Source organism: Triturus cristatus, chromosome 5_1 (assembly GCF_964204655.1).
Source record: "Triturus cristatus chromosome 5_1, aTriCri1.1, whole genome shotgun sequence".
Lineage (NCBI taxonomy): Eukaryota > Metazoa > Chordata > Amphibia > Caudata > Salamandridae > Triturus > Triturus cristatus.
In genome coordinates this window covers 417,067,912-417,093,877 of record NC_140587.1, presented here as the reverse complement: position 1 = coordinate 417,093,877, position 25,966 = coordinate 417,067,912, and the positions used below count along the sequence as shown (strand labels likewise).

The 25,966-nt window shown below is 42.8% G+C and overlaps 1 protein-coding gene across 2 annotated transcripts in view; it reads left to right on the top strand.

Moving 5' to 3' along the window:
* The window catches only part of SPAG1 (sperm associated antigen 1), a 1,022,992-nt gene that overhangs the window by 94,828 nt on the left and 902,198 nt on the right, over positions 1 to 25,966 (top strand). For both annotated transcript variants that reach the window (XM_085605177.1, XM_085605176.1), the window contains exon 3: positions 965 to 1,124. In XM_085605177.1, coding sequence (XP_085461303.1) covers positions 965 to 1,124 — 160 coding nt within the window. The remainder of the gene's footprint in view (positions 1 to 964; positions 1,125 to 25,966) is intronic.

Below are 25,966 nucleotides of genomic sequence, written 5' to 3'. Positions count from 1 at the left end.
AGTCTCTATCGCCTTTGATGACATCCTAAACGCATAAAAAACATAGTGATGGGAAATGTTGTAGTATAATAATGCTCAGTACCCCAAAGTGTGCCTTTGAAGGTCTATAAAAGAAAGCATGGTACAATTTAGGGAATTTGCATCAATTGCATTACTGATGGTAAAACGCTGTGATCCATGGGATGGAGTCTGGGCTTGGTGCCTATAACGGAGCATGAGATAAGAGACCTAGTTTATTGTCATGAACAATTGGAACTATATGTAAAATTGTTATCGAGAGCCCCACGCCTGAAGGGCATTTGGCAACCGCTCAAACAATTTCTATTAAACTGTAAAGAGATCCTGACAAGTGCTCTAGTGCCCAGGGCCAACCAACAATAGTCTGAGAAATCTGAAGGGAACATGCAGCCATCCTTCTGATTCACAGTAGGCTGTCCTAGGCTGGATGCATTACTGATTCATGGAATATGTTACGCATGGGCTAGTAGATTGTTGACGTAATTTGTTAATACGATAGATAAAAGACAGTGATGCCACAAATTATACTACATTCATGTTCGGCATCTTTTTCTATTTAAAAAAAAAAAATACCTTTCAGCTTACCAATTACGTAATAACAAAATGTTTTTCTTAATTTTGATTGGGCATGAATCTAGACCTGTTATCCAGCAAATAGAAAAGTTGATAGTTGTTCAAATCAACTGTTCCATGTACTCTTAGTTTTGTACAGTGTTGTTTGGTCTTTCCTTTTGGTGTGCTCCTTCCGTAACATACTCAGGATGTATTTTTTTAACCACCACCTTTGCCTACTTGATCATGACAAATAAAATATAGTGTATTAGTATTTCAGCTATCCAGTGCTCCCCCTGTCTAGTGATATAGTAGAAACAAGAGCATTACCTTTGTCTTGTGTTTTTGTTATTTTGAATATATTTACTTTAAAACTGTGCATTTTATTATTAAGGTCGGGAGAAGAAGGGTGCTACCCAGATCTTACTAAGTTTTGTGAAAAGAGACTTGAAAGCTTGAATCCAAAAAGCAGAGCCCTACGAAAAGACAAACCTGCTGACACACCTGCCAGTTTTACTTTCAAAGAATGGCAAAATATTGAAGAGGATGTTGAGGTACAGTGTGCATTCAATCATTTAAATTAATATATTTACAGAAGATCAGAGTACTCAAAAACGCCTTTCTTTCATAATTGGGTTTTCATTTCCTCCTAAGACATATAACATTTACTATTGTGGGGGGGTTCCATGTACTAACCTTAGCATCAGTTATTATTTTAATACCTCTCTTCTAATTTTATGCCTATCTAGTAAAAGTAACTTTTACTAGGCACTTCTCTATTTCAGTGCTTTAAAGTAAATATGAAGATATCTGATTTTGGATTACAGTGTTTCCAGTTGCATGCTTCCCACAATTTATTGAAAAGTTGACAAAGTAAGTTTTTCTAGCATATTTGCCGTAGTTTATTACTTCAATGTGTCATCAGATCTCTGTGTTCCACTCAATCCCGTTGATCAGTTCTTAGTCTTTTGATGATTTATCTGCCATCTGAGGAGTCCCCCAAATGATTTAATGTTAGTGTTAGCACAGAGGTATGCAAAGCTGGCCAAGGACTTCTCTTTTTTTTAAAAGTAAAAATGTCTACTTAGTTCATAGAGAAATGTATCTGTTAGCCTTATAGTAAAAGTTTTTTTTTTGTAACATCTTTTTATTTGGCACTATGATTTATAGCATTGACACCATCATAACTATATACAGTACTAACACAAATTCGCACATCCTCAAGATCCATATCTTCAATTATTCCAATGTAAACAATGTTATTCAGTGGTATTACGTTCCCTTTCGGCAAGGTTAGGAAATAGTACTACTGGACCGCACATGGATTCCCTCTATAGGTGTTTCATTTCCCCCATATCTTCTCTCATTTTTTTAGGGCAGTGTGGAAATATGGATTTTTCTGGTCAGTTATGTCCCCTATCTTGGACCCCAACGGTTCTATGTGCATGTTACAAGTACATGTATGTTTCCTCCAGTTCCAGTTATGAAGACGCAAATACATGTGCGTCCACCGTCAACATGTCCTCTGTCAGATCCGCCATGAATAGGCCGGATATTCCATTCCTAAGTATGAAAAGCCACCGGCTTTATATGGTTCACCTATGCCATTTTGCAGTCCAGGCAAGTAGGCCCTGATTCTGTCATCAAACTCTTCTTGCCTTCTGCCTCTGAAAGCTCCAGTCTGAGCCTGCATCCGTGACCATGAACTTTGTCTCATTCTCTGCGCGGCTCACGAAGCCTGACATCAGCCTATTCTCTGCCAAGAACTGTATTTCACCTTCGAATTATCTGCTTCCCCCTCAGCCGATGCATTCCTGCCTAGTAGTTTAAGTAAACATTCTTCCAGTTACCAAGCAAAAGGCCCGGCTTCTCTGTCCTCATGCAAGTAATTCATAGCCCTGTTACCATGGAATATTCCTATCCCCTCGCATTTAGTGTAGACACTTAGACGCTTGTACACGCACGCACAGTCAGTATAGAATAGATTCTGTTCGAGAGTCCTTCTTTCGTGGATAACATAGTTCTTTAAACATAGGATGTTAGATATGATTTGGGATTAGGTTGACTTGACCCCCCAGACTTCTTGTCTCCACATGTAGAGCTAAATGTCAAGTCCCCTTCACCCCCTAGTTACACGTCAATTACACGTCATGTTGCTGCGCGCGCATCTATGCCAAGTATTATCTTATGGATCCACCTATATGTGACATCATAACCAATTATGTTCCTTTTTACTCCTTATTACACCCATTTTTGGTTACGCAGATAAATTGTCATTTTCCTTATCAATTGTTACGCCTATTGCATTCGCTTCATTGTAATGTATGATCTATAAAAGTCATTTCATGTCAATAATGTATGTACTTCACTTTCTGAACCCCCGTGGTGATGGAACTTGGAGCAACCGATTATAATCGATCACTGGAATAAAGCCCATTCCGAACCTCTAATACCACGGATTCTGCCTCTCATTTTACTGAGCTATTTTATTATGTTTCTGTATCAAATTAAGTCCAGGTAAAGGAATTTTATTTACCACATGAATGGTGCCCGAATAGGGACACTTTCTCATCTCACGCGCCGGCGGTGAGTTGCAGGCCCGGTCTCCTGCCACAGCTGGACGGACAATAACGCGTACCAGCAGGATTTCCTGTAGCTCCCTCCGGTCAAGCGGGGGCGACTGAGGCTGCGATCAACACCCAGACGAGGCGGTGAGAAGTGCGAAGTATCCCGACCAGAGCCTAGCTGAGAGAGCAAGATCCGAGGTATACAGAGGCCCACCAGTTTCCGAAGTCCCAAGTCGAGTCCAGTTTCCGACGAGTCGAGTCGAGTCCAGTCCGGTTCAAGTTCAAGTTACCGAGGCCTTCCGTTTCCGAAGCTACCCGGTGAGTACCATTACTGGGGAGGCATTTCTGACGTGCACATAGGTTGTGCCGGTCAAGACGGGTTTGGGTACACAAATCCGGTCTGCACTGTTTTAGCAGTGTATCTGTACTGTTTAGCAGTATATCAAGTATTCCGAAGTATCTAGTTATTGTCAAGAATTAAGCTTGGTGATTAGTTATGCAGACGATCATCATTGTTGTTTCAGTTAAAGGTTTAATGTTAAATGTTAAATGTTTTAAGTACGTCCTGCATATTGTGGTATGAATGGTTGTTCATTATTGTGCTTTTGTATTAAGTGTGTTCAAGATTAAGTATCGGGTCAGTTCTCAATATGCCGCTCTTTTCGAAACTAAGACAGATCACTACAAGAAAAGGGGTACTCGAAGAAGCCGTTCCTATTCCTCCTAGGGACACTCCAGGGCACTTCATGTATCACAAACATGGCTTAGACGCTATATTATTTCTTGATTTATGGGTAGACTACACCAAGGGATTACCAGAAAGTCAGAGGTGGCCCGCAGCGGGAACCTGGGATGCGGAGTGCATCATGAAAGTCGAGGAAGAGTTATGGAAAAGGAAGGTCAGACAGTCACAGAAAGACGCCGTTGAGTTATGGCGTAAAGAATCTCATAGACGCACAGAAAAAGCACGTAGACAGGAAGAAAAGAATAAAGAGAGTTCAAATAAAGTTCGAGAGAATCCATTAATTGAGGAAGGTATCCGAGTGAAATCAGAACAAGTAGACAGACAAAGAAATGCCCTTATGAATGGTATGTATCCCCTTCTGGCCGAAGGATTACCTAAGGCTACTCCAGAACAACCGAAAGACTTGCCACCCCCATTGTTCCCAATAAAGGTACATCCTAAGGGGCATCCTAGAACCGCAGAAGATGTTTTTCTTTCTTCATACTTAGATGACGCAGCTCCCGAGTATGCTAATTCCGCCCCACATAGACCGCATACCAGGGAGATCCAACGCCAAGATCCAGTACCCGTATCCCTACAGCAACAAATCGAGTCACAAGTTCCGGCAAGCACATCTGTTTCTGCATCCGCTCCTACAGCTACTTCTATAGCTGTGTCCACACCTGTAGTTGCTGTGTCACGTTCAACGAATCCTTTCACGCCCGATACCCCAGATGGGGCCACGGGAGGTGCTACCAATATTTTTTCTACGCCACCCAGAATAAATAAACTTACTTTTCAAGAGTCAGCACATTCACGTACACCCAAACTCATAAGTGCCCGTACGCTGAAGGAACTTCTTATAGATTGCAGATATGACCCTGTGCCCGGTAAAGAGGACGAAATGACCCTGGCATCATTGCGTATCAGACGAGCCGCAGTGTATTTAGGGAAGTTACCAGGAATGACTGCGCACCTAGATAAAATATATCATTTTGTCCAAACAGGGCGAGATCCAGAATGTATTAACAGAGCTATGGAATACCAGAAAGTAGAGCTACAGGGGGAACTGTTACGTTTCCTCATAAATTGTGTGATCAGAAATCAAGACCGACCGGGGGTAAACCCGGAAGCAATGCAAATTCTTACCAGATGGAGCCAGAATATATCAGAAGGGAGACATGATAAGCAAAATTGTATAATAGCCATGTGCCGAAAGATCCGTAAAGAAATAGAACGCCTACACGAAGAGAGATTAGAGGTAGACGAGTTCGAACAAAGCGAGGAAGAAGGGTCAGGACTGCCCACAGGACAGTCAGACACCATAGCCTATGTAGGAAGAGGAAGATCTTGTAATAGTAATAGATGTCTTATTGACCCGATACGTCCGATATGTCCAGATAATAACAGGAATTTCCAAATACCTATAATTAATATAAGGTCTAACGAGCATTCGTTCCAAACCGCCGACAAACTACTCCGAGAACGAAGGGGTTATCATTTTCTCGATTCTATGGATGAACAAGATTTAGCCAGGGCAGCTGTCCATTGGGTGGACAGTCCCGGAAAATATAGTGATGATACAGTAGTACGCACATTTTTTAATCTCACCCCAGATGAACAGAGGTTAGCTGGGATTTATATGATTCAACAACTCATTATACTATATCGGAGTCAGCGTTCGGACCCTGGTCCCTTACCTGACATATTGACTGAATTGCTTATGAATAAATGGAAAGGTGCAGGTACTAAATTAATTAAAGAAATTCTAGAATCAAGAAAGCAGTATATTCTTTTTGTATGCGCAGAGCATGTCTCATTGCCCGTCAAGGAAAGAACCACGTATCACATGGATAGACAGAATCCCTTACGAGAAGTGCACCCAATAAAAGGCGAGGACAACGAGTTTAAGCGCGTATTTGTATATACGCCCATATCAAAAATAGAATTGTTAGAAATGAAGAAAGTGGTACCCAGTCATGACAAAGATCCAGCGGGTTTTCACCGAGAAATTAAAGACATGTTACTCATGGGAGAGTATACCTATCCCGACATTATGACAATATTAAAGGTATTGATGCCTGCTGGCATTTATGAGAAACTCAAGGAAAAAGAGTGGGAGGTAGGAGACCAAAAGATAGAATGGTCAGTGTTAGAAGCGGAAGAAAAGGCCCGAACTGCAGGAGCAGGACTTGGGGATAAAACTAAAGCACTACCAGGTTTATTAGTACAGGTACTGCCACGTTTATTAACTACGAAAAAGGAAGATTGGGGTACAATTTCAGCCTGTAAACAGAAGCAAGATGAAGACACTAGTGATTACTATGCCCGATTTGAAAAATGTTTTGGTATAAATAGTGGCATAAAAGCAAGTAGCGAATCATACCCACATCTGTTTGTAACAAAATTAGTAGAAAATGCCCTGCCCCCAGTAAAGAATAGAGTATTAAAATTCGAGAGTACCTGGCAAGGTAACACTCCATCACAAATGTTACAAATGTTACAGTACCATCACAATAGAATTAGAGAGGAACAAGAACATGAACACAGACGCATGAAAGACACGAAAATGAAAATGCTAGTTTCCCAGACAGTTCCAGCTGAAGGACATAAAAAGGGTATGACACATTCAGATTCAGCAGGACCTGTAAAAGGGACATGCAATTATTGTAAAAAGCCAGGTCATTACGTACACGACTGTCCAGTTTTAAAACATAATATCGCCATAGGTAAAACACAAGAAAGATCACGGCCACTCAGACAAGATCAGAATGAACAAGGAGCTCCGCAGCATGCACAGGCCATGCCAGCCGCACAACAGTCTATACAGTTTGTGCCAGCTGCACCAGCGTTGCCTGTTGCTGCCACACAGACAACAACACGACAAATGTATCAGACCGCACAGTATGAATATCCTGAGTATCAGCGTTACGCATGAACTAGCCTAGAGAGGGAAGTTGACTTACCCCTTATCGAGATTCCTGTAGATCAAGAAGGACCTTATGTACATAGTGAATTATTAGGCCAAGATAGGAAATTTTTACTCGATACAGGGGCAAGTCGAACAACTATAAAACGTAGTGAAGTTCCAGGGGCACCCCTCTCAGGCTCTCAGAATATTTCCCTTGGTTTTTCAGGAAAACCTATTGTTAATGAAGTATCACAGCCTCTTCCACTTACGATAGGACCTCTGACCCGAACTACAGATTTATTGCTTACTAAATCATGTCCAGAAAACTTGCTAGGAATAAAAACATTGAAAGCTCTAGGAGCCATAATATGTTGTTCTCCGGAAGGAGTAAGGTTGTTTTTACGTGATTTTAAAGGTCACTATGTGTCCAGAGACATGGATCCCCGACTGCAGACTTTACCTACACGTCTATGGGCACAAGGCCCTACTGATGTTGGTTGCATGAATATTACACCATATCGAGTCACATTAAAGGCAGGAGTGGTGCTACCACGAATGCGACAATACAAGTTACCACCAGATGCTGTAGTGGCTTTACTACAAATCATTGACGAGCTCATTGCCCAAGGAGTAGTTGTGGAAACAGACTCCAATGTATGTAATTCACCGATAATTCCGATTCTTAAACGAACAGATCCAAAGGCCCCGCCAGTATATCGATTGGTTATTGATCTGCGCGAATTAAACAAGTGCATTGTGCCACAATTCCCTGTGGTCCCAGATATCTCGTCATTACTGACAGCCATTGATTCCGAAGCAACATTCTTTACTGTAATTGATCTCAAGAATGCTTTTTTCAGCGTCCCAATAGATCCGGAGAGCCAATATTTGTTCGGATTTAGTTTAAATGGACGTAGCTTTAAATTCTCACGCGCACCTCAAGGATTTACAGAAAGCCCCAGCATCTATAGCCAAGCACTGAAACGAGAACTAGATAGTATCCACATGCCAGTTAACACTGCTCTGCTCCAATACGTCGATGATCTGCTGATCACCGCAAGAAGCGAACCGGAATGTGAAAAAGCATCACTGACAGTTTTAAAATTTCTAGCCGAAAAGGGGCACAAGGTGTCCCCTTCTAAGCTGCAATTCTGTGTCCAGCGAGTTGTTTATCTTGGACACTCGCTGTCCAAGGAGGGAAGGCAGCTTACACCGGACCGCATTCAGTTAATAGCTAATATGCCAACACCCAAGACACAAAAGGAGGTGCGGGCTTTCATAGGTCTCACTTCATATTGCAGGCAGTGGATCCCTCAGTACGCATTTCTAGCAAAACCACTCATTCAGTTAACCACACAGGAGGCAGCCACATCGACTGTTCTCCCTTGGACTCAGGAACATACACAAGCTTTTGAAAGCCTAAAGAAAGCTTTATGTCAAGCACCTGTCTTAGCAACACCATGTTACAGAAAACAGTTTACACTCTTTGTTACAGAACGCGAAGGTACTGCTTTGTCAGTACTCACACAGGAACAAGCAGGAGCACACAAACCATGTGCTTATTTTTCTAGTACATTAGATCCCGTAGCTCAGGCTTTGCCTGCATGCCTGAAATCAGTAGCAGCGACAGCTTTAGCAATCAGACAAAGCGATGCCATAGTGTTAGGACATCCATTGACAGTTCAAGTGCCACACGCAGTAGAGGTTCTTGTAAACAGAACGCAAACACAACACTTGACTATAGCGCGACTTACAGGGTACGAACTTACATTGTTTCAGCCACATATAGAAATCAGACGCTGTAACACATTGAATCCTGCCACACTTTTGCCAGTAACCGGAACAGACCCACTAGCTCATGACTGTATTGAAGTTATTACTATAACGACAAAACCCAGACAAGACTTAACCGATGTCCCATTGTCAGATCCAGACCTGACGTTGTATGTAGACGGTTCATGTATGAGAACAAGTACAGGAGAGTTAGTGGCTGCTTACGCAGTCACAACAGATACTGAAGTCATTGAAACCAATCGTATAAATACTTTGTCAGCTCAAGCCGCAGAGCTCATCGCTCTGACACAAGCCTGTATTCAAGCCACAAATAAAAAAGTCAACATATACACTGATTCACGTTATGCATTCGGAGTTGTACATGACTTCGGCGTGCTGTGGCGAGAGAGAGGTTATTTAACTTCCCACGGTGCCCACATTCAGCACGGACCCCTCATTCATGCCTTATTAGATGCAATACATCGACCCACTGCAATATCAATTATGAAATGTAAGGCTCATACGAAGGTTACTGATATCATTTCCCAAGGCAATGATCTAGCCGACAGAACAGCTAAACAGACTGCTCAAACTCAAACCCCCGACATGATAAAGACAATAGTCCCGACACCGACACAGTGTATGACAGTTAAAGATCCTACTCTTGACGTAATTGACATACAGACACATGCTACACCAGACGAAATAAAGAAATGGACTGAATTAGGAGGGATCCAAACGGACCAAGGATGGATGATGAAGGAAAAGTCTGTATGGTTCCTTCCTGATTCAATGGTCCAAGTTATAATTAACACTATACATAGTCCAGCACATCTAGGAGAAAAAGCTATGCTAGACAGCATTCAACACATTTGGTTCAATAAACATTTACGAGCAGCAGCCAAACAAAAAGTCCGTACCTGTATGATCTGTTGCCAGTTCAACCCAGGAAAAAGCGTTCCCGTAGAACAGGGTGGATTTCATCCTCCTGATCACCCTTTTGAAGTGCTCCAGATGGATTATATCCAGATGGAACGATGTCGAGGATTCAAATATGTTCTCGTAGTTGTCTGCGCTCTGTCCCGTTGGACGGAGGCATATCCGGTTTCAGATTACACTGCCCCGACTACTGCCAAACAGTTGGTTCGAGAATTCTTCCCACGATACGGTTTACCACGTGTTGTCTACTCAGATAACGGCCAGCCGTTCTCATCCGAATTAATGAAACATGTTTCACTTCTGTTAGGATATCAGTGGAAATTCCACTGTGTCCGACACCCCGAGGCAGCAGGTCTCGTAGAAAGACATAACCAGATCCTGAAAATTAGATTGTCCAAAATATGCCGAGAAAAAGGTGTCGACTGGATAGTAGCGTTACCAGTTGCACTCTTTTACATGAGAATGGTAGCACACTCTCGAACAGGGCTATCCCCGTATGAGGTGATCTTCGGCAGACCACCAAATATGTGGGGGACGCCTATACCTCGTAAAATAACTGATATTGACTGTAATATGCTGACAGATTACTTGGCTTCCTTGATGTCTGCACTACAATCTTGTCGTTCACAGGTAGCTGCAGCCTTTCCCGACAACACTGAGGTGAAACCCCATGACGTAGTTCCGGGTGATCTCGTATTTGTGAGAAATTTCGACCGAAAGACTCAGCTGGAGCCCAGGTGGAAGACACCCAAGTTGGTTCTGCTCACTACAAGGACAGCCGTGAAGATCGAGGGCCGCAAGGGCTGGATTCATTCAAGTCATATCAAGAAATTTCATGGACTATCCTCGGATATAGACATTGTGCCCTGCACTCCCTCACAGACTGATTCAAAACTTCCTTTGGTTGAAAAGACTGAAACCGAACTCTATAAAGTAAAATTGAGGCCTAGAACGTCAGACAATTTGATTGTTTAAGTCCTCTCCAAGGTGAAGCGGTTGAATTTGTCTCTGACATGTATCCTCTAGACCTGAATCATGGACAGTCGCGGAAAATGTTGAAACGACAGGCGTATTGTAAATCACTGCGTAGCCACTGCATAGTGACATTATTAATCTTGTTTTTCTTGAGTCTTTTAATAATTACTGCAAGTATATTGCTGCACATATATTACCCTATTTCTAGACATGATTATAATGTTACTGCTGAACATTCTTTTAGTGACTTACCTCCGCATGAATTGTCTTATAGACTTGCGCTGCGCAATAGCACTTTCATTAGTATGTTACATCATTCCCATCAGACTAGTAATGCCACCAATTGTTGGGTGTGTGGTCGGCTCCCTCCCTATCAGAATTATGAAGGAGTCCTGCCATTCTTTCCACACCCATTTACACATAATGGCTCCTGTGGAGCATGGTTTAGTTTAATCAATTCCATAGACTCAGACACAGCAGTTTACCAAGATCATTGGGTATGGGGAAACCTGAACCTAGTTTTACTCAAGGTCTGCTACCCTGACAAGGAGGGTCGCCCCAAAAGAACAGGAACTGATCTAGAAAATGAAGTATATGGATTAGGTAATTTTACACCTAATCTCATGATTCTAAATGTCGTATCCGAAGTTGAACTAGTTTTACCCACCATGTCAGTATTCCCAGCGAAAGGTGAATTGTGTGTAAGAAAAGTTGGTTCCATACATATGGGCCATAGTAAATGCACTACTACAGTAGAGTTCAGTGATCAAGGCAAATCTTCATTTAGAGCTTATCGCCACTCCTACTTTATATGTGGTCAGACTGCATATATGCGTCTACCTCTAGATTGGGATGGTACCTGCTACATTGCATTCCTTTTGCCACCTGTTTTCCTAGCTCCTCCTGATTATTACAGAAATATTCATTTAGTACACAACAGAGAGCGGAGAGATCTCCCAATTGTCGATTACACTGAAACAGCATGGGAAAAATACACAGATTTCAATAAAGGTCTCTTTCCTTATATAGGTACTGTTACTAATAGTAAACTGATACGTAGATTAACTAGAACCCTTGAAGCAGTAGTGAATGAAACTATTTCCGCCCTAGGCAATTTAACAGAAGAGCAGTCTGCTATGCGGATTGTTGTGCTTCAAAATCGTCTTGTCCTTGACGTCATCCTGGCTGATAGGGGCGGAGCTTGTAGGGTCATCGGATCAAGCTGCTGCGTATTCATACCAGAAAATTCGCCATCAGTATATAAAGCCATAACTCGCCTTCATAAGATTGTAAACCAGATACACCAGAACCCAGGCACTTGGACTTGGTCCAGTTGGTTTTGGAGTGTGATATCAGCCTGGGGATGGAGAGTTCTATCCTTCCTAGGTATTGGCCTTCTCATACTATTCAGTTGCTGTCTATGTCTACAATGTGGACCAGCGATCTGTGGTCTGTGTGCCACATCGTGTATTCCACCACCAAGATTTCATTCGTCACGGAAGAAGAAAGAAGAACAAATGATGCTATATGAACAGATCAATGGATTAATGAAGATTGATATCTCTTGACGGGCAAGTAGGGGACAAGGAGGGAATGTGGAAATATGGATTTTTCTGGTCAGTTATGTCCCCTATTTTGGACCCCAACGGTTCTATGTGCATGTTACAAGTACATGTATGTTTCCTCCAGTTCCAGTTATGAAGACGCAAATACATGTGCGTCCACCGTCAACATGTCCTCTGTCAGATCCGCCATGAATAGGCCGGATATTCCATTCCTAAGTATGAAAAGCCACCGGCTTTATATGGTTCACCTATGCCATTTTGCAGTCCAGGCAAGTAGGCCCTGATTCTGTCATCAAACTCTTCTTGCCTTCTGCCTCTGAAAGCTCCAGTCTGAGCCTGCATCCGTGACCATGAACTTTGTCTCATTCTCTGCGCGGCTCACGAAGCCTGACATCAGCCTATTCTCTGCCAAGAACTGTATTTCACCTTCGAATTATCTGCTTCCCCCTCAGCCGATGCATTCCTGCCTAGTAGTTTAAGTAAACATTCTTCCAGTTACCAAGCAAAAGGCCCGGCTTCTCTGTCCTCATGCAAGTAATTCATAGCCCTGTTACCATGGAATATTCCTATCCCCTCGCATTTAGTGTAGACACTTAGACGCTTGTACACGCACGCACAGTCAGTATAGAATAGATTCTGTTCGAGAGTCCTTCTTTCGTGGATAACATAGTTCTTTAAACATAGGATGTTAGATATGATTTGGGATTAGGTTGACTTGACCCCCCAGACTTCTTGTCTCCACATGTAGAGCTAAATGTCAAGTCCCCTTCACCCCCTAGTTACACGTCAATTACACGTCATGTTGCTGCGCGCGCATCTATGCCAAGTATTATCTTATGGATCCACCTATATGTGACATCATAACCAATTATGTTCCTTTTTACTCCTTATTACACCCATTTTTGGTTACGCAGATAAATCGTCATTTTCCTTATCAATTGTTACGCCTATTGCATTCGCTTCATTGTAATGTATGATCTATAAAAGTCATTTCATGTCAATAATGTATGTACTTCACTTCCTGAACCCCCGTGGTGATGGAACTTGGAGCAACCGATTATAATCGATCACTGGAATAAAGCCCATTCCGAACCTCTAATACCACGGATTCTGCCTCTCATTTTACTGAGCTATTTTATTATGTTTCTGTATCAAATTAAGTCCAGGTAAAGGAATTTTATTTACCACAGCAGCCCCTGCTTGTATAGGTTACGGTTTCCGCCACCATGCACCAGTCCAAATCTTTCTTCCAATCCATCAAGCGAGGTGCCCCCTTTGCTCCCCACAGGCAAGCTATATTACCTTTGGCAATCATAATTCCCAGTGTCACCCATATTTGTTCTATGCGATTTAAATCTGTAGTTTCCCAAACATTTAACAGACACCATTTGGCTGATGGCATAAAAGGGATTCCACAAACAGTATTTATACAGTTTATAAACTTGCCCCAGAAAACCCAGACCACTGACCCGAACTACAGATTTATTGCTTACTAAATCATGTCCAGAAAACTTGCTAGGAATAAAAACATTGAAAGCTCTAGGAGCCATAATATGTTGTTCTCCGGAAGGAGTAAGGTTGTTTTTACGTGATTTTAAAGGTCACTATGTGTCCAGAGACATGGATCCCCGACTGCAGACTTTACCTACACGTCTATGGGCACAAGGCCCTACTGATGTTGGTTGCATGAATATTACACCATATCGAGTCACATTAAAGGCAGGAGTGGTGCTACCACGAATGCGACAATACAAGTTACCACCAGATGCTGTAGTGGCTTTACTACAAATCATTGACGAGCTCATTGCCCAAGGAGTAGTTGTGGAAACAGACTCCAATGTATGTAATTCACCGATAATTCCGATTCTTAAACGAACAGATCCAAAGGCCCCGCCAGTATATCGATTGGTTATTGATCTGCGCGAATTAAACAAGTGCATTGTGCCACAATTCCCTGTGGTCCCAGATATCTCGTCATTACTGACAGCCATTGATTCCGAAGCAACATTCTTTACTGTAATTGATCTCAAGAATGCTTTTTTCAGCGTCCCAATAGATCCGGAGAGCCAATATTTGTTCGGATTTAGTTTAAATGGACGTAGCTTTAAATTCTCACGCGCACCTCAAGGATTTACAGAAAGCCCCAGCATCTATAGCCAAGCACTGAAACGAGAACTAGATAGTATCCACATGCCAGTTAACACTGCTCTGCTCCAATACGTCGATGATCTGCTGATCACCGCAAGAAGCGAACCGGAATGTGAAAAAGCATCACTGACAGTTTTAAAATTTCTAGCCGAAAAGGGGCACAAGGTGTCCCCTTCTAAGCTGCAATTCTGTGTCCAGCGAGTTGTTTATCTTGGACACTCGCTGTCCAAGGAGGGAAGGCAGCTTACACCGGACCGCATTCAGTTAATAGCTAATATGCCAACACCCAAGACACAAAAGGAGGTGCGGGCTTTCATAGGTCTCACTTCATATTGCAGGCAGTGGATCCCTCAGTACGCATTTCTAGCAAAACCACTCATTCAGTTAACCACACAGGAGGCAGCCACATCGACTGTTCTCCCTTGGACTCAGGAACATACACAAGCTTTTGAAAGCCTAAAGAAAGCTTTATGTCAAGCACCTGTCTTAGCAACACCATGTTACAGAAAACAGTTTACACTCTTTGTTACAGAGCGCGAAGGTACTGCTTTGTCAGTACTCACACAGGAACAAGCAGGAGCACACAAACCATGTGCTTATTTTTCTAGTACATTAGATCCCGTAGCTCAGGCTTTGCCTGCATGCCTGAAATCAGTAGCAGCGACAGCTTTAGCAATCAGACAAAGCGATGCCATAGTGTTAGGACATCCATTGACAGTTCAAGTGCCACACGCAGTAGAGGTTCTTGTAAACAGAACGCAAACACAACACTTGACTATAGCGCGACTTACAGGGTACGAACTTACATTGTTTCAGCCACATATAGAAATCAGACGCTGTAACACATTGAATCCTGCCACACTTTTGCCAGTAACCGGAACAGACCCACTAGCTCATGACTGTATTGAAGTTATTACTATAACGACAAAACCCAGACAAGACTTAACCGATGTCCCATTGTCAGATCCAGACCTGACGTTGTATGTAGACGGTTCATGTATGAGAACAAGTACAGGAGAGTTAGTGGCTGCTTACGCAGTCACAACAGATACTGAAGTCATTGAAACCAATCGTATAAATACTTTGTCAGCTCAAGCCGCAGAGCTCATCGCTCTGACACAAGCCTGTATTCAAGCCACAAATAAAAAAGTCAACATATACACTGATTCACGTTATGCATTCGGAGTTGTACATGACTTCGGCGTGCTGTGGCGAGAGAGAGGTTATTTAACTTCCCACGGTGCCCACATTCAGCACGGACCCCTCATTCATGCCTTATTAGATGCAATACATCGACCCACTGCAATATCAATTATGAAATGTAAGGCTCATACGAAGGTTACTGATATCATTTCCCAAGGCAATGATCTAGCCGACAGAACAGCTAAACAGACTGCTCAAACTCAAACCCCCGACATGATAAAGACAATAGTCCCGACACCGACACAGTGTATGACAGTTAAAGATCCTACTCTTGACGTAATTGACATACAGACACATGCTACACCAGACGAAATAAAGAAATGGACTGAATTAGGAGGGATCCAAACGGACCAAGGATGGATGATGAAGGAAAAGTCTGTATGGTTCCTTCCTGATTCAATGGTCCAAGTTATAATTAACACTATACATAGTCCAGCACATCTAGGAGAAAAAGCTATGCTAGACAGCATTCAACACATTTGGTTCAATAAACATTTACGAGCAGCAGCCAAACAAAAAGTCCGTACCTGTATGATCTGTTGCCAGTTCAACCCAGGAAAAAGCGTTCCCGTAGAACAGGGTGGATTTCATCCTCCTGATCACCCTTTTGAAGTGCTCCAGATGGATTATATCCAGATGGAACGATGTCGAGGATTCAAATATGTTCTCGTAGTTGTCTGCGCTCTGTCCCGTTGGACGGAGGCATATCCGGTTTCAGATTACACTGCCCCGACTACTGCCAAACAGTTGGTTCGAGAATTCTTCCCACGATACGGTTTACCACGTGTTGTCTACTCAGATAACGGCCAGCCGTTCTCATCCGAATTAATGAAACATGTTTCACTTCTGTTAGGATATCAGTGGAAATTCCACTGTGTCCGACACCCCGAGGCAGCAGGTCTCGTAGAAAGACATAACCAGATCCTGAAAATTAGATTGTCCAAAATATGCCGAGAAAAAGGTGTCGACTGGATAGTAGCGTTACCAGTTGCACTCTTTTACATGAGAATGGTAGCACACTCTCGAACAGGGCTATCCCCGTATGAGGTGATCTTCGGCAGACCACCAAATATGTGGGGGACGCCTATACCTCGTAAAATAACTGATATTGACTGTAATATGCTGACAGATTACTTGGCTTCCTTGATGTCTGCACTACAATCTTGTCGTTCACAGGTAGCTGCAGCCTTTCCCGACAACACTGAGGTGAAACCCCATGACGTAGTTCCGGGTGATCTCGTATTTGTGAGAAATTTCGACCGAAAGACTCAGCTGGAGCCCAGGTGGAAGACACCCAAGTTGGTTCTGCTCACTACAAGGACAGCCGTGAAGATCGAGGGCCGCAAGGGCTGGATTCATTCAAGTCATATCAAGAAATTTCATGGACTATCCTCGGATATAGACATTGTGCCCTGCACTCCCTCACAGACTGATTCAAAACTTCCTTTGGTTGAAAAGACTGAAACCGAACTCTATAAAGTAAAATTGAGGCCTAGAACGTCAGACAATTTGATTGTTTAAGTCCTCTCCAAGGTGAAGCGGTTGAATTTGTCTCTGACATGTATCCTCTAGACCTGAATCATGGACAGTCGCGGAAAATGTTGAAACGACAGGCGTATTGTAAATCACTGCGTAGCCACTGCATAGTGACATTATTAATCTTGTTTTTCTTGAGTCTTTTAATAATTACTGCAAGTATATTGCTGCACATATATTACCCTATTTCTAGACATGATTATAATGTTACTGCTGAACATTCTTTTAGTGACTTACCTCCGCATGAATTGTCTTATAGACTTGCGCTGCGCAATAGCACTTTCATTAGTATGTTACATCATTCCCATCAGACTAGTAATGCCACCAATTGTTGGGTGTGTGGTCGGCTCCCTCCCTATCAGAATTATGAAGGAGTCCTGCCATTCTTTCCACACCCATTTACACATAATGGCTCCTGTGGAGCATGGTTTAGTTTAATCAATTCCATAGACTCAGACACAGCAGTTTACCAAGATCATTGGGTATGGGGAAACCTGAACCTAGTTTTACTCAAGGTCTGCTACCCTGACAAGGAGGGTCGCCCCAAAAGAACAGGAACTGATCTAGAAAATGAAGTATATGGATTAGGTAATTTTACACCTAATCTCATGATTCTAAATGTCGTATCCGAAGTTGAACTAGTTTTACCCACCATGTCAGTATTCCCAGCGAAAGGTGAATTGTGTGTAAGAAAAGTTGGTTCCATACATATGGGCCATAGTAAATGCACTACTACAGTAGAGTTCAGTGATCAAGGCAAATCTTCATTTAGAGCTTATCGCCACTCCTACTTTATATGTGGTCAGACTGCATATATGCGTCTACCTCTAGATTGGGATGGTACCTGCTACATTGCATTCCTTTTGCCACCTGTTTTCCTAGCTCCTCCTGATTATTACAGAAATATTCATTTAGTACACAACAGAGAGCGGAGAGATCTCCCAATTGTCGATTACACTGAAACAGCATGGGAAAAATACACAGATTTCAATAAAGGTCTCTTTCCTTATATAGGTACTGTTACTAATAGTAAACTGATACGTAGATTAACTAGAACCCTTGAAGCAGTAGTGAATGAAACTATTTCCGCCCTAGGCAATTTAACAGAAGAGCAGTCTGCTATGCGGATTGTTGTGCTTCAAAATCGTCTTGTCCTTGACGTCATCCTGGCTGATAGGGGCGGAGCTTGTAGGGTCATCGGATCAAGCTGCTGCGTATTCATACCAGAAAATTCGCCATCAGTATATAAAGCCATAACTCGCCTTCATAAGATTGTAAACCAGATACACCAGAACCCAGGCACTTGGACTTGGTCCAGTTGGTTTTGGAGTGTGATATCAGCCTGGGGATGGAGAGTTCTATCCTTCCTAGGTATTGGCCTTCTCATACTATTCAGTTGCTGTCTATGTCTACAATGTGGACCAGCGATCTGTGGTCTGTGTGCCACATCGTGTATTCCACCACCAAGATTTCATTCGTCACGGAAGAAGAAAGAAGAACAAATGATGCTATATGAACAGATCAATGGATTAATGAAGATTGATATCTCTTGACGGGCAAGTAGGGGACAAGGAGGGAATGTGGAAATATGGATTTTTCTGGTCAGTTATGTCCCCTATTTTGGACCCCAACGGTTCTATGTGCATGTTACAAGTACATGTATGTTTCCTCCAGTTCCAGTTATGAAGACGCAAATACATGTGCGTCCACCGTCAACATGTCCTCTGTCAGATCCGCCATGAATAGGCCGGATATTCCATTCCTAAGTATGAAAAGCCACCGGCTTTATATGGTTCACCTATGCCATTTTGCAGTCCAGGCAAGTAGGCCCTGATTCTGTCATCAAACTCTTCTTGCCTTCTGCCTCTGAAAGCTCCAGTCTGAGCCTGCATCCGTGACCATGAACTTTGTCTCATTCTCTGCGCGGCTCACGAAGCCTGACATCAGCCTATTCTCTGCCAAGAACTGTATTTCACCTTCGAATTATCTGCTTCCCCCTCAGCCGATGCATTCCTGCCTAGTAGTTTAAGTAAACATTCTTCCAGTTACCAAGCAAAAGGCCCGGCTTCTCTGTCCTCATGCAAGTAATTCATAGCCCTGTTACCATGGAATATTCCTATCCCCTCGCATTTAGTGTAGACACTTAGACGCTTGTACACGCACGCACAGTCAGTATAGAATAGATTCTGTTCGAGAGTCCTTCTTTCGTGGATAACATAGTTCTTTAAACATAGGATGTTAGATATGATTTGGGATTAGGTTGACTTGACCCCCCAGACTTCTTGTCTCCACATGTAGAGCTAAATGTCAAGTCCCCTTCACCCCCTAGTTACACGTCAATTACACGTCATGTTGCTGCGCGCGCATCTATGCCAAGTATTATCTTATGGATCCACCTATATGTGACATCATAACCAATTATGTTCCTTTTTACTCCTTATTACACCCATTTTTGGTTACACAGATAAATCGTCATTTTCCTTATCAATTGTTACGCCTATTGCATTCGCTTCATTGTAATGTATGATCTATAAAAGTCATTTCATGTCAATAATGTATGTACTTCACTTCCTGAACCCCCGTGGTGATGGAACTTGGAGCAACCGATTATAATCGATCACTGGAATAAAGCCCATTCCGAACCTCTAATACCACGGATTCTGCCTCTCATTTTACTGAGCTATTTTATTATGTTTCTGTATCAAATTAAGTCCAGGTAAAGGAATTTTATTTACCACAGCAGCCCCTGCTTGTATAGGTTACGGTTTCCGCCACCATGCACCAGTCCAAATCTTTCTTCCAATCCATCAAGCGAGGTGCCCCCTTTGCTCCCCACAGGCAAGCTATATTACCTTTGGCAATCATAATTCCCAGTGTCACCCATATTTGTTCTATGCGATTTAAATCTGTAGTTTCCCAAACATTTAACAGACACCATTTGGCTGATGGCATAAAAGGGATTCCACAAACAGTATTTATACAGTTTATAAACTTGCCCCAGAAAACCCAGACCACTGACCCGAACTACAGATTTATTGCTTACTAAATCATGTCCAGAAAACTTGCTAGGAATAAAAACATTGAAAGCTCTAGGAGCCATAATATGTTGTTCTCCGGAAGGAGTAAGGTTGTTTTTACGTGATTTTAAAGGTCACTATGTGTCCAGAGACATGGATCCCCGACTGCAGACTTTACCTACACGTCTATGGGCACAAGGCCCTACTGATGTTGGTTGCATGAATATTACACCATATCGAGTCACATTAAAGGCAGGAGTGGTGCTACCACGAATGCGACAATACAAGTTACCACCAGATGCTGTAGTGGCTTTACTACAAATCATTGACGAGCTCATTGCCCAAGGAGTAGTTGTGGAAACAGACTCCAATGTATGTAATTCACCGATAATTCCGATTCTTAAACGAACAGATCCAAAGGCCCCGCCAGTATATCGATTGGTTATTGATCTGCGCGAATTAAACAAGTGCATTGTGCCACAATTCCCTGTGGTCCCAGATATCTCGTCATTACTGACAGCCATTGATTCCGAAGCAACATTCTTTACTGTAATTGATCTCAAGAATGCTTTTTTCAGCGTCCCAATAGATCCGGAGAGCCAATATTTGTTCGGATTTAGTTTAAATGGACGTAGCTTTAAATTCTCACGCGCACCTCAAGGATTTACAGAAAGCCCCAGCATCTATAGCCAAGCACTGAAACGAGAACTAGATAGTATCCACATGCCAGTTAACACTGCTCTGCTCCAATACGTCGATGATCTGCTGATCACCGCAAGAAGCGAACCGGAATGTGAAAAAGCATCACTGACAGTTTTAAAATTTCTAGCCGAAAAGGGGCACAAGGTGTCCCCTTCTAAGCTGCAATTCTGTGTCCAGCGAGTTGTTTATCTTGGACACTCGCTGTCCAAGGAGGGAAGGCAGCTTACACCGGACCGCATTCAGTTAATAGCTAATATGCCAACACCCAAGACACAAAAGGAGGTGCGGGCTTTCATAGGTCTCACTTCATATTGCAGGCAGTGGATCCCTCAGTACGCATTTCTAGCAAAACCACTCATTCAGTTAACCACACAGGAGGCAGCCACATCGACTGTTCTCCCTTGGACTCAGGAACATACACAAGCTTTTGAAAGCCTAAAGAAAGCTTTATGTCAAGCACCTGTCTTAGCAACACCATGTTACAGAAAACAGTTTACACTCTTTGTTACAGAGCGCGAAGGTACTGCTTTGTCAGTACTCACACAGGAACAAGCAGGAGCACACAAACCATGTGCTTATTTTTCTAGTACATTAGATCCCGTAGCTCAGGCTTTGCCTGCATGCCTGAAATCAGTAGCAGCGACAGCTTTAGCAATCAGACAAAGCGATGCCATAGTGTTAGGACATCCATTGACAGTTCAAGTGCCACACGCAGTAGAGGTTCTTGTAAACAGAACGCAAACACAACACTTGACTATAGCGCGACTTACAGGGTACGAACTTACATTGTTTCAGCCACATATAGAAATCAGACGCTGTAACACATTGAATCCTGCCACACTTTTGCCAGTAACCGGAACAGACCCACTAGCTCATGACTGTATTGAAGTTATTACTATAACGACAAAACCCAGACAAGACTTAACCGATGTCCCATTGTCAGATCCAGACCTGACGTTGTATGTAGACGGTTCATGTATGAGAACAAGTACAGGAGAGTTAGTGGCTGCTTACGCAGTCACAACAGATACTGAAGTCATTGAAACCAATCGTATAAATACTTTGTCAGCTCAAGCCGCAGAGCTCATCGCTCTGACACAAGCCTGTATTCAAGCCACAAATAAAAAAGTCAACATATACACTGATTCACGTTATGCATTCGGAGTTGTACATGACTTCGGCGTGCTGTGGCGAGAGAGAGGTTATTTAACTTCCCACGGTGCCCACATTCAGCACGGACCCCTCATTCATGCCTTATTAGATGCAATACATCGACCCACTGCAATATCAATTATGAAATGTAAGGCTCATACGAAGGTTACTGATATCATTTCCCAAGGCAATGATCTAGCCGACAGAACAGCTAAACAGACTGCTCAAACTCAAACCCCCGACATGATAAAGACAATAGTCCCGACACCGACACAGTGTATGACAGTTAAAGATCCTACTCTTGACGTAATTGACATACAGACACATGCTACACCAGACGAAATAAAGAAATGGACTGAATTAGGAGGGATCCAAACGGACCAAGGATGGATGATGAAGGAAAAGTCTGTATGGTTCCTTCCTGATTCAATGGTCCAAGTTATAATTAACACTATACATAGTCCAGCACATCTAGGAGAAAAAGCTATGCTAGACAGCATTCAACACATTTGGTTCAATAAACATTTACGAGCAGCAGCCAAACAAAAAGTCCGTACCTGTATGATCTGTTGCCAGTTCAACCCAGGAAAAAGCGTTCCCGTAGAACAGGGTGGATTTCATCCTCCTGATCACCCTTTTGAAGTGCTCCAGATGGATTATATCCAGATGGAACGATGTCGAGGATTCAAATATGTTCTCGTAGTTGTCTGCGCTCTGTCCCGTTGGACGGAGGCATATCCGGTTTCAGATTACACTGCCCCGACTACTGCCAAACAGTTGGTTCGAGAATTCTTCCCACGATACGGTTTACCACGTGTTGTCTACTCAGATAACGGCCAGCCGTTCTCATCCGAATTAATGAAACATGTTTCACTTCTGTTAGGATATCAGTGGAAATTCCACTGTGTCCGACACCCCGAGGCAGCAGGTCTCGTAGAAAGACATAACCAGATCCTGAAAATTAGATTGTCCAAAATATGCCGAGAAAAAGGTGTCGACTGGATAGTAGCGTTACCAGTTGCACTCTTTTACATGAGAATGGTAGCACACTCTCGAACAGGGCTATCCCCGTATGAGGTGATCTTCGGCAGACCACCAAATATGTGGGGGACGCCTATACCTCGTAAAATAACTGATATTGACTGTAATATGCTGACAGATTACTTGGCTTCCTTGATGTCTGCACTACAATCTTGTCGTTCACAGGTAGCTGCAGCCTTTCCCGACAACACTGAGGTGAAACCCCATGACGTAGTTCCGGGTGATCTCGTATTTGTGAGAAATTTCGACCGAAAGACTCAGCTGGAGCCCAGGTGGAAGACACCCAAGTTGGTTCTGCTCACTACAAGGACAGCCGTGAAGATCGAGGGCCGCAAGGGCTGGATTCATTCAAGTCATATCAAGAAATTTCATGGACTATCCTCGGATATAGACATTGTGCCCTGCACTCCCTCACAGACTGATTCAAAACTTCCTTTGGTTGAAAAGACTGAAACCGAACTCTATAAAGTAAAATTGAGGCCTAGAACGTCAGACAATTTGATTGTTTAAGTCCTCTCCAAGGTGAAGCGGTTGAATTTGTCTCTGACATGTATCCTCTAGACCTGAATCATGGACAGTCGCGGAAAATGTTGAAACGACAGGCGTATTGTAAATCACTGCGTAGCCACTGCATAGTGACATTATTAATCTTGTTTTTCTTGAGTCTTTTAATAATTACTGCAAGTATATTGCTGCACATATATTACCCTATTTCTAGACATGATTATAATGTTACTGCTGAACATTCTTTTAGTGACTTACCTCCGCATGAATTGTCTTATAGACTTGCGCTGCGCAATAGCACTTTCATTAGTATGTTACATCATTCCCATCAGACTAGTAATGCCACCAATTGTTGGGTGTGTGGTCGGCTCCCTCCCTATCAGAATTATGAAGGAGTCCTGCCATTCTTTCCACACCCATTTACACATAATGGCTCCTGTGGAGCATGGTTTAGTTTAATCAATTCCATAGACTCAGACACAGCAGTTTACCAAGATCATTGGGTATGGGGAAACCTGAACCTAGTTTTACTCAAGGTCTGCTACCCTGACAAGGAGGGTCGCCCCAAAAGAACAGGAACTGATCTAGAAAATGAAGTATATGGATTAGGTAATTTTACACCTAATCTCATGATTCTAAATGTCGTATCCGAAGTTGAACTAGTTTTACCCACCATGTCAGTATTCCCAGCGAAAGGTGAATTGTGTGTAAGAAAAGTTGGTTCCATACATATGGGCCATAGTAAATGCACTACTACAGTAGAGTTCAGTGATCAAGGCAAATCTTCATTTAGAGCTTATCGCCACTCCTACTTTATATGTGGTCAGACTGCATATATGCATCTACCTCTAGATTGGGATGGTACCTGCTACATTGCATTCCTTTTGCCACCTGTTTTCCTAGCTCCTCCTGATTATTACAGAAATATTCATTTAGTACACAACAGAGAGCGGAGAGATCTCCCAATTGTCGATTACACTGAAACAGCATGGGAAAAATACACAGATTTCAATAAAGGTCTCTTTCCTTATATAGGTACTGTTACTAATAGTAAACTGATACGTAGATTAACTAGAACCCTTGAAGCAGTAGTGAATGAAACTATTTCCGCCCTAGGCAATTTAACAGAAGAGCAGTCTGCTATGCGGATTGTTGTGCTTCAAAATCGTCTTGTCCTTGACGTCATCCTGGCTGATAGGGGCGGAGCTTGTAGGGTCATCGGATCAAGCTGCTGCGTATTCATACCAGAAAATTCGCCATCAGTATATAAAGCCATAACTCGCCTTCATAAGATTGTAAACCAGATACACCAGAACCCAGGCACTTGGACTTGGTCCAGTTGGTTTTGGAGTGTGATATCAGCCTGGGGATGGAGAGTTCTATCCTTCCTAGGTATTGGCCTTCTCATACTATTCAGTTGCTGTCTATGTCTACAATGTGGACCAGCGATCTGTGGTCTGTGTGCCACATCGTGTATTCCACCACCAAGATTTCATTCGTCACGGAAGAAGAAAGAAGAACAAATGATGCTATATGAACAGATCAATGGATTAATGAAGATTGATATCTCTTGACGGGCAAGTAGGGGACAAGGAGGGAATGTGGAAATATGGATTTTTCTGGTCAGTTATGTCCCCTATTTTGGACCCCAACGGTTCTATGTGCATGTTACAAGTACATGTATGTTTCCTCCAGTTCCAGTTATGAAGACGCAAATACATGTGCGTCCACCGTCAACATGTCCTCTGTCAGATCCGCCATGAATAGGCCGGATATTCCATTCCTAAGTATGAAAAGCCACCGGCTTTATATGGTTCACCTATGCCATTTTGCAGTCCAGGCAAGTAGGCCCTGATTCTGTCATCAAACTCTTCTTGCCTTCTGCCTCTGAAAGCTCCAGTCTGAGCCTGCATCCGTGACCATGAACTTTGTCTCATTCTCTGCGCGGCTCACGAAGCCTGACATCAGCCTATTCTCTGCCAAGAACTGTATTTCACCTTCGAATTATCTGCTTCCCCCTCAGCCGATGCATTCCTGCCTAGTAGTTTAAGTAAACATTCTTCCAGTTACCAAGCAAAAGGCCCGGCTTCTCTGTCCTCATGCAAGTAATTCATAGCCCTGTTACCATGGAATATTCCTATCCCCTCGCATTTAGTGTAGACACTTAGACGCTTGTACACGCACGCACAGTCAGTATAGAATAGATTCTGTTCGAGAGTCCTTCTTTCGTGGATAACATAGTTCTTTAAACATAGGATGTTAGATATGATTTGGGATTAGGTTGACTTGACCCCCCAGACTTCTTGTCTCCACATGTAGAGCTAAATGTCAAGTCCCCTTCACCCCCTAGTTACACGTCAATTACACGTCATGTTGCTGCGCGCGCATCTATGCCAAGTATTATCTTATGGATCCACCTATATGTGACATCATAACCAATTATGTTCCTTTTTACTCCTTATTACACCCATTTTTGGTTACGCAGATAAATCGTCATTTTCCTTATCAATTGTTACGCCTATTGCATTCGCTTCATTGTAATGTATGATCTATAAAAGTCATTTCATGTCAATAATGTATGTACTTCACTTCCTGAACCCCCGTGGTGATGGAACTTGGAGCAACCGATTATAATCGAT